Genomic DNA, 10,316 nt, shown 5'->3' with positions numbered 1-10,316 from the left:
TGGATGTGCCTATTATTAGGTTTATTTCCCAGCAAATTTACAACATAAACTAAAATTAGACATGGTCCTCAAGGTAAAGCCAAAACCAGAATGTCATTGGACCTAAAAGAAAGTAAGTGTTAACGTTGTCATCAGTCATGGTACATAACCTGATTTTTAGACTTAAACTGGTATCCTTTTTTCCCTTGTTTGCATTTACTAATATACTAAATGGGTGTAATACATGCATGCAACACTAATTGTGTGCCACATAAAGCTATGCTTTAAATCGTATAGCTTAATCTAATATCAGAGAGATCTCAACTCAGTATTTCAGGCTTTAGTCATCTCCTAGTCACATGAACTTATCACCATAATTACTGTAAAGATGTTTGCAATGCCAGCGAACCTTAACTTCTTTTCAACATTATCTGAGGCTTTTTGCTTCAAAGTATTTTAAAAATTTAAACTTTTGTGAATTTTCCTGTTCTCAAGATTTAAGTCGGTTGATGGTAAATGTAGAGACATCTTCCCAAATCATCTGCAGCATTTTGTGTATGCTTTAGCTGGGAGGGTAGTCAGTATTTAAATTAGGGAACCAGAATTTAGCTACTGTCAAGTTACTCTTTGTGGACAGAAATTCCAACATTAGGATTTGAGGGTGTTTTGAGTGGTAGTGGTTACAGATTACTACTTGGACTTGGGTTTCCTTGTTCATACTACTGAAGTTGAATAGAAGATTTGCTATTGCCCTCCTGTTCCTAATTTTTTTTTGTCTCTTTTAACATCAAAAGCATTTAAATAAAAATGAGCTTCTAAGATCTTTGAAGTCGGTTGCTGTGTTGCACGAGTTGTATTTGAAGTTTCAAGTATTTGTTCAAAATTCAAATCTGGCCAGTTGTCATCTAGAAATGAGCAGAACAAAGACCAAGCTGAGAGCTTTGAACCAAGTTGAGTCTTTGTGATTGTCAAGCTGTCTTGATGGTTGCAGATTCTCTCTTTTTTTTTCTTTTTTTTTGCATTAAATAAATTTCATTTAATGGTTCAGTTTCCTATTGTCCTGCTGCCAACCTAACTAGGCACATTCACTGTGTGCAGTACTAGATTTGTACCCCAATACTGGAAAAATCCAATTTCTAACCCTATTGGTGGTGATTACAAGGTGGAAAGAGACCAAGATGTGTTAAGAACCTAAGAATTAGTATATTCAAATGCAGAGCAACTGTTTTAAATGATCAATTTTGGGATTTATTGCCAAAATACAAAATTAGCTGTTTTATAGTTAAGACATAACTTTATAGCATTTTGCACTGGTTTCTAAGTGACTCTATATTACTCATTCAAGTAAAAGTCATGGAAACCGCCATAGCTGACTGAGTTATTAAGAAAAACTGGTAAAGGTGGGGCTTCAGTGTTGAAAAGAGATGAAATTGGAGGAATGTTTCCAGGTAAATATTAAGGGGAGAAAAGTATAGAAAATTGACTATTGAGCAAGCTATGGTGACCTTGGAACAAATTTAATGGGAAAAAATAAGGACTGATTTGGCAGGAAGTGGGGCTGTAATAAAGATAGTCTTCTCAACAGATCATTGGATTCTCAACCACTAAATTATTGGACACTGCGATTTATTGGATTATTCAGCCTGGGACTAACCTGGCTTTTGGTCCTCACTTAAAATTTGTGATTTTGCATGGGGAGTAAAATGGTTTGGAATCAGGCTGTTGTGGGAATCTGTTAAAGCTAGAATTGGGTTTCTTTGTTCTTTTCCACATGAATAATTTGTAAAGTGCAAGTAGAAATACTCTCTATCAAACACATGCAGCACTGTGCTGAAATAAATTGCAAGAAAACGTATTCAAGACTTTATTGCAAGGGAATGGGTCAATGTGTAGTGTGACAACTATTTCAAAGAGCCAGTGCAAGCATGATGGACCACATAGCTTGCTTCTGTCATGTTACCATTTGATTTAGCTGAGGAGAGGCTCTGAATTCTGGTCATCTGACCCTACAAAACCAGTTTTTCCTGTAAGGTATAGAGACCTTGTCCCCTCATTGTGTTTTCTTTTCTGCACCTCTTTCAGTCTTGCAGCTAATGCATTTTAGTAGCTTTTTGATCCAGAAATGATATGGAGTTAAAACAAAAATGAAAACATATTACTCATGAAAAATTGAGGCAATTAAATGTATTCCTCACTCTTTTTGAAATCCTTTGTGACTGGTGAATGAATTGCTTCATTCCCCTTTAGATGGCATTCTCATTTGCCTGAACTTCTATGGATCCAAGTCAATGGGATTTCTGTTCTACTTGTAGTTCAGCACAGTGTTTCTATCAAGACACAGCTCTTAAATTATTGATGTAGAGTTAGTTTCATAGCCATGAACATTGGAAAAACAGACCCTAAACAACACCTAAAAGTGAAGGTTGCTATAATTATTTTGGAGTCAGTTAGCCATTAAGGAGGCCATATGTGCCTGCTGGAGTGCCCAGAGAATTGATGACCTGTTGTCTGTCTTGTAATCAATAATGCTAGCTAGCAAAGTTGGCACTGGCACTTGCCTTTTTAAAATATATTGATGACCTTACTATCATCAAATTGCGGTATCACATTGATTGCCAGAAGTTCTTGAACAATTTCATAAATTGTTTGTAGTGATAAAGTGTAACTTAATTGTGTCATGCCCATCAAAGACTTGTCTTGTTCAGAACTTAAAACCTGCATTATTGTGTCCATATGGAAGCTTAGAGTCAGATGTACAGCATGGGAACACACCCTTTGGTCCAACCTGTCCATGCCAATCAGATGTCCCAACCCAATCTAGTCCCACCTGCGGCACCCGGCCCATATCCCTCCAAACCCTTCCTATTCATATACCCATCCAGATGCCTCTTAAATGTTGCAATTGTACCAGCCTCCACCACATCCTCTGACAGCTCATTCCATACACGTACCAACCTCTGTGGAAAAACTTGCCCTGTAAGTCTCTTTTATACCTTTCCCCTCTCACCCTAAACCTATGCCCTCTAGTTCTGGACTCTCTGACCCCAGGGAAAAGATTTTGCCTATTTACCCTATCCATGCCCCTTTATAATTTTGTGAAGCTCTAAGGTCACTCCTCAGCCTCTGACACCCCAGAGAAAACAGCCCCAGCCTGTTCAGCCTCTCCCTAAAGCTCAAATCCTCCAACCCTGGCAACATCCTTGTAAATCTTTTCTGAACTCTTTCAAGGTTCACAACATCTTTCCGATAGGAAGGAGACCAGAATTGCAAGCAATATTCCAACAGTGGCCTAACCAGTGTCCTGTACAGCCGCAACATGACCTCCCAACTCCTGTACTCAGTACTCTGACCAATAAAAGAAAGCATACCAAATGCCACCTTCACTATTCTATCTACCTGCGACTCCACTTTCAAGGAGTTATGAACCTGCATTCCAAGGTCTCCGTTAAGCAACACTCCCTAGGACCTTACCATTAAGTGTATAAGTCCTGCTAAGACTTGCTATCCCAAAATGCTGCACCCCTCATTTATCTGAATTAAACTCCATCTACCACTTCTCAGCCCATCTGGTCCAGATCCTGTTGTAATCTGAGGTAACCCTCTTCACTGTCCACTACACCTCCAATTTTGGTGTCATCTGCAAACTTATTAACTGTACCTCGTATGCTCTCATCCAAATCATTTATATAAATGACAAAAAGTAGAGGACCTAGCACCGATCCTTGTGGCACTCCACTGGTCACAGGCCTCCAGTCTGAAAAACAACCCTCCTCCACCACCCTCTGTCTTCTACCTTTTGAGCTGTCTTTTTATTTTTGAAACTGCCATCAACAGACTACTTATACTCATGACTAAGGCTAGGTGACTTGTGTGCTCTGTCTCAAATGTCCGTTCCTGACAGTAACTATGAGGTGGGGAACCACTTCCCCCAAATTAGATTAGATTCCCTACAGTATGGAAACAGACCCTTTGCCCCAACCAGTCCACACCGACCCTCCGAAGAGTAACCCACCCAGACCCATTTCCCTCTGACTAATGCACTTTGACTACCGTCCCCTACTGTGGGTAATTTAGTGTGGCTAATTCACCTGACCTGCATATCTTTGGACTGTGGGAGGAAACCCATGCAGACACTGGGAGTTTTAATATTTTGATGCTTTTGGTGGAACTTACACGTTGTTGTTGTCATCGTCTCGAAACCAGTTCAATCTGTCACTCCTGAATTGGAACTCCAATACTAAGAGCTGTTCAGAAACTAGTTCATTCTGAGTAAATGTGAACAACTTGTCCATTATCAATGGCTTAGCCAAATTCTGTCCAAAGATAAGGAGAAAGTGGTCCACGTTGATGTTGTGAAACTATTTACCTCGAGGCCCAGATAAAATGGTCTAGGGATGTGGGTTCAAATCTCAGCATGACAACTGGTGAAATTTAATTCCGTTATTAATTCCATGGAAATTCTTCAGTTGTCATAAAATATGCACCTGGTTCACAATGCCATTTTACAAGATGAAATTTGCCATTCTTATCCCATCTAGTAATGTGGTTAACTGACCTGTGTGGCTTAATGAGCCATTTGGTTCGAGGGAAATTGGCCATTAAATACTGGCCTTGCCAGCAATGGCCACATTACATGGAAAGAATCAAGGGAAAGCATTGACCACCTTCCTTTTCTTGATCATTGAGTAGACTGGGATGTTGATTGGTCAGAGATTTGACCTATTGACAGTTTATGCTGACAGACTTCCAAATTGTTAGGCACTGGCATTTTATAGCTGTACAGGGACAGCTTTGTGAGGAACACACAAGTCATTGTACTACAGCTGTGATGTTGGCAGGGTGCATAGCCTTTTCACCGTACCTAAGTACTTGACAATAATTCAAATTTAAAAATCATCTTGCTGTATTTAATAATATACCAGTGAATATACTGTCACTTGGAAAATTGAAATGTGACTCTCTCAAGAAGATTCGTCTTGTATTATTGGGAATTTAAAATTACTACACTTCAGTGCTCTTTGCAGACGTCAAAATAATATCACTGAATTAGTTTGCCCTACCTAAGGACCGTGTTGAATGCAAAATAAAAATTAACATTTGCCATCGAAATCCAATATGCCAATCGATGCAGTTCAAGGAAATCTTTCCTTAATTTCCATAGTTGACCTTTCTTGAGAAAATAGCATGATCAAGTGTTGTTTTCTTAAATTCTTGGCCGGTGGAAGCTATAATGTACTTAAATGTAAAATTAGTAATGAAATTTGTACATAATAAACTTGTCTATTAACATCAAGTCTGACATAAGGATTTACTAATATTGGGTTAATGGCTTATGATATAATGTATAAATTATTCATTACTGGTGCCACGGAGCCAGTTGGCTCTTGCTTTCATAGTTTCAAAAGGGGATGTTTTCGACAAGTAATACCAATGGTATACCACTTCCAAGTTCAGTTAACAACTGGGCAGGTTGGGAACCAATTTTGTTTTTGGTTTGTTAAATTAAAGTAGATTTAAGTTTGTCTTGTTTAACACTCATTTTCTTTTCATTACTTGATTTAAAGAACAATATAAAGTTGCAGTGACAAACTTGTTTGGTTATTTGTGTAAAATGTGCCCTCCAATCATTTGAGTTTTTTATGGAGTATCAACATAAAGCATTTTATAGCTTTGCACATTTATCACTAACATTTTATCACTGCCAAAAGCATCCTAAGCTGTATGTTTATGTATAACAAAATAAATTAAACCTTGACCTGCTGTTGACCTAAAATTAAAACAATTTTTTTCACTGGAACAGATGTTAAAAGGTCAAGGCCCTGATCTACAGACAGATATAATGAGAGGTTGCAGAATGGATTTGAAAGATGGAGTGTCTATCTCAAGTCAGGCTTTTTGCACATGATCTAACAGTGCAAAGCTAAGATGATCAGTGTAATTTGAATAAATCAGTTTATGACTTCAATGTTATTATGAATATAGTTTCTTGAAGCTGCATTATGGGGTGCATGTTTCCATTGCTCTTTTTGATATGCTACAAAGGCATACCCCAACAAATCGGCCATTCTATGTTGCACCAGATTCAGTGTAATCAGAATCGAAATTCTTCATTTGAGTTTTTAGCCTCTGCTTATAATCCTAAGTGAGTCTGAGCTATTCAAATGTACTGTTAACTCAGAGCTTTACTGGACAGGCCGATTGTTATACATTTTACTTGCATAACTTGATTCCTTTAGTATTGAAAATGAAAAACTTTTTTTATCAGCATGTTTTTGGCTTAATCATTTTTGAACTTTTTTTTTCTAATTGCTTTCTAATACTTAATCTCTCTAGTTAAGCAGAATAACAGGGATTCAGACAATAACACAACAATTTTGAGGTTTTAGTAACACTATAGCTTTTCATGTTTATCTCTTAGGATTTGGAACTTTTTTCAATCACACAATATCAGGTTGTGATAGCTGGAATGGTGCTGTGGCACTTAATATTTTAATAATTTTTATGTCACTGTCATGAACATTTTATAAGGTTGAATAGTTTTTTGCTAGGATGTACGTCTTAAGAGCACAAGAGAAATTGCTAATTTTTAGAAATTCTTTTGTTACAATAAGTATTGATTTCTTGGTGAAACAAGTAGGCAGTTCAGACACTTTGGAGAAGATCAGTCGGGATAATGAACAAAACATTAACGAGTTTCAAAAGGAAAATGGACAAGTTGCATCAGTTGAGAAAAATCATGCTTCCTGATTTTCAAATGATAGTTATCTCACCTGGAAGAGGATGGTTGTAGGGAGATTAATACTGAAATTCTTATGAACACTGTATTGGGCCTGAGATGTTTTCTAATTGTTTTAATTTTGTTTTATTTTTAAGTTAATGGCTCATTCTTTTTTTAAAAAGAAGTAATCCTTTTTTTGGAGTAATGAATGTGATTCGATGCATATTTCTTTCCCCCCCAGATATTATTCTGCTTTGAAAACTATGGAACTTCTAGAAAATACCTATCTTCCACAGGTTTATCAATATCGTTTCTGTCAGATTATGACTGAAAATATTCCCAGGCTGCGAGAACAAATCAAGGAAATTTCCATGTCAGATTTGAAAGATTTCTTGGAAAGTATTCGGAAACATTCTGATAAAATAGGAGAGATGGCCATGAAACAAGTGAGGAAACATTATTCCTCAAGTCTTTTTGAGAAAAGAGTAACATCTAATTTTCTTTTCATTGTAATTCTATGTAATGTGATTTGTATAAACTCGCTCATTAAAATTCAGTCTAAGCAATTCCATGGTTAAATGTAACTATTGGAGACTAGTTTTATTCCCTGATCTTTGTTCTTCAGCTGTCTAGCTGAACTTGGGGCCCCAATAGTTGGCTTAAATGCTGAAGAGAAGTTATTCTTCTTGCACACGATTTCTGCGGTTTTGTTTTCCCGAGGGGACAGGCAGGCACATATGTATAACCAATAAGGACAGCTTTCTGGTGATCAGAGACTGCACTGATTTGCATGAGCTAGGTTTTCACAATATTCAACTGGTGACCCCAAAGAATATTACTGAATCTTGGTGACTAGTTTACTTGAAGCTGGATTCGGAGCTCTGATGCAAGTTGAGATCATGGTTTTCTATTTGAATTTAGAGATATTTTGGCATTTTGTACACCAACCTATTTTCTGCTATATTTTGTGTGCGGCAATGTTTTTGTAAAACATTTCTTCAAAGTAATCAAATTCCCTGTTAATGAAAGAATCTATGGCACCTAACTGAAGTGTGGAATTTTGTAGTATAATAAATTATTACTTTTTTTAAAAAAAGTGAACTTTGATCTTTCTCGAGATTTTAGGAGAAAAATGTTTTCAGTGTATCTTGCTTCTGTGCTTTAATGAAACTATACATATCTCCCCAGAAGGGAAGAGGTTCAGAACAATTTCAGTCTGTATATAGGTGCGCAGAATCCTAGTAAGAGTCCTAGAAAGACCCTCTTAGTAGAGGGTCGCTTAAGAGTACCTCAAAGTCACCTAGGTATATCTATTGAGCAGGAAAATCAATGTTTCTGGCAAAAGCCCTTCATCGGGGATTCCTGATGAAGGGCTTTTGCCCAAAACTTTGATTTTTCTGCTCCTCAGATGCTGCCTGACCTTAATCTCCAGATTTTTGCAATCCTCACTTTTGCCTAAATATATCTATTGCTGAGGCATTTGGAGATGGATTGTCCTTCAAGACAATCCATCTAAGTGTTGGAATACAGTTGAGAACATAACATAATACTTAGTCATGACATATTAAATTTTTGACAAAATCTAAGTCAAACAACACCAGGTTATAGTCCAACAGGTTTATTTGAATTCACAAGTTTTCAGAGCTCTGCTCCTTTTGTCAGGTGAAGTCACTTCACCCGACACCTGATGAAGGAGCAGTGCTCCGACAGCTTGTGATTTCAAATAAACCCTTTGGAATATAACCCAGTGTCGTTTTACTTGTAACTTTATCCACCCCAGTCCAACATGGCACCTCAACAACCTAGTGTTTGAGTTACATTTTAACAGTGGCTTGGTGTATACGTTTGCAGTGTATGTTCCTTTTGAGAAGTTTATTAATTTTTTTTATTGACTTGTCAAACTGTTGTTTGGCTGCATTAGATGCTGATCTCTTTTTTTTTGAGGAAGAGCTAAGACTTAAACCATTATCTAAGAAAAATAGAAGTAATATTCATTTGAAATGTTTTAAGACGTCTGTTTTTATATTGCCAGATAAGTGACAATGTGTTTATCTAATTTGGTACACTTGATACTAAGTTAATTTTATAAAAGTTAGATCCAGAGAGATGATGAATTTCAAGAGCGAGTAATTTGTAATCTGTTATGCTGCATAGTGTTAGATCCATAAACCTCTTGATTTTTAAAAAGTCTCAACAGCAGAGAACTTTTAATAGTATTGTGAAGAAGCAAACCAATACAAGCCATGAAAGGAAGTTGTGCATTGCCAGTGGTATGGTTCCTGACCGCATGGATGAAACCATGTTAGAACAGTTCCAGGATGAAGAAGAAGAATATGAAGAGGAGGTAATTTTAAGGATTGTTCCTTATTTAGACTGATTATAGATGTAGTTGCTAATTATATGACTAAGTACATGTTTGTAATCCAAAAATACAATTTTTAATCAATTCGTCTTTTTTCCATTTACTTTCTACTTTGTACTAATCTAAATATTGTAAAGGTTTAGAATGTTTGGTGTAAGACATTGTGAAGGCTGTTCTCTTCCCGGTGAGTTCCATGGGCGGCCAGAGTTATAGGTTAATCTTAATACTTTAAATGCTCATCTAAGATCCAATATGTGCTGATCCAAGTAGTTATTTGCCATAAAGTAAGGTTTAATTTTCTGACAGGGGAGCATGAGAAGAGTACAGTTCTTTCTCAGCATCTTGATTGGACAATTGTACTAGATCTCAAGATCTAAAGTGTGCTGGTCATTTAGCTGTCAAAACGTAAAGTTTGAAATTAATTGTACTAGTGCAACTGGATGTTTGGTTTAAAGCTTTGGTATGTGCTCAACAGGTTCTCACTGCCCAGGATCTAGTGGATTTTTCTCCTGTTTACAGATGCCTACATATATATACCATTTTGGTAAGTTTTCCAAATTTGAGTATTTCTATTATGTTTAAACTTGTTTGGTTGTACGTTGTACAGGAAAAATGATTGATTATTGTTAATTAATTGTCTTAGTTGAGATTAAGTACATTAGCAATGGAGGGTATTAACTGAATAGAGACGTGAGGGTACAAAGAGACAGTAACACGAGAGTGTGGAGTCAGGAGATAAACTATGCTTCAGTCTATGAATAAATTTATTCCAAACTTCAGAAGTATGATCCCGTTCTGAAATTTGACTCGATAGACTTTTTTAATTTTGTTTTGGTTTCAATGAGAGAGCCTCTTTTTGGAACATAAGGGTGCAACATTGCACATTTGGTCTGAATGATAAAATGGTAATTTCTTGAGCAAAAACAATTGAATCAACCCAACTCGTTTAAGACAAACGTGAAGATTTTGAAATGTGTGGTCATATGTAATTCCATTAATCCTGCAAAAAAAAATCTAGTCCTCAAAATACCCAATACAATGGCCAAAAGCACCCATTGTACATTAGTTTGGAGAAAACCTCTTTCTCTCTCATTAGATTTGATTTAACCGTTTGATCTAACTGTGTGATTTCAACTTTATCTAGGAAATGTGATAGCTGCATCCTGGAGCTGATATACACCTAAGATTAAGTGTTCTTAGTTTCCAATACTACTTTGGGTTTTTTATCAAAACACTTCTGGTCTGGACTATTACAAA

General features: G+C 36.6%; 1 protein-coding gene across 11 annotated transcripts in view; it reads left to right on the top strand.

Annotated features, from left to right (window-relative positions):
* The window catches only part of LOC122561094 (exocyst complex component 6-like), a 203,710-nt gene that overhangs the window by 49,471 nt on the left and 143,923 nt on the right, over window positions 1-10,316 (top strand). For all 11 annotated transcript variants that reach the window (XM_043712491.1, XM_043712485.1, XM_043712482.1 and 8 more), the window contains exons 6-8: window positions 6,939-7,143; window positions 8,886-9,041; window positions 9,535-9,603. In XM_043712491.1, coding sequence (XP_043568426.1) covers window positions 6,939-7,143; window positions 8,886-9,041; window positions 9,535-9,603 — 430 coding nt within the window. The remainder of the gene's footprint in view (window positions 1-6,938; window positions 7,144-8,885; window positions 9,042-9,534; window positions 9,604-10,316) is intronic.

Source organism: Chiloscyllium plagiosum, chromosome 22 (assembly GCF_004010195.1).
Source record: "Chiloscyllium plagiosum isolate BGI_BamShark_2017 chromosome 22, ASM401019v2, whole genome shotgun sequence".
NCBI lineage: Eukaryota > Metazoa > Chordata > Chondrichthyes > Orectolobiformes > Hemiscylliidae > Chiloscyllium > Chiloscyllium plagiosum.
The sequence above is the reverse complement of the archived record's forward strand: the minus strand, read 5'-3'. Positions and strand labels throughout refer to the sequence as shown.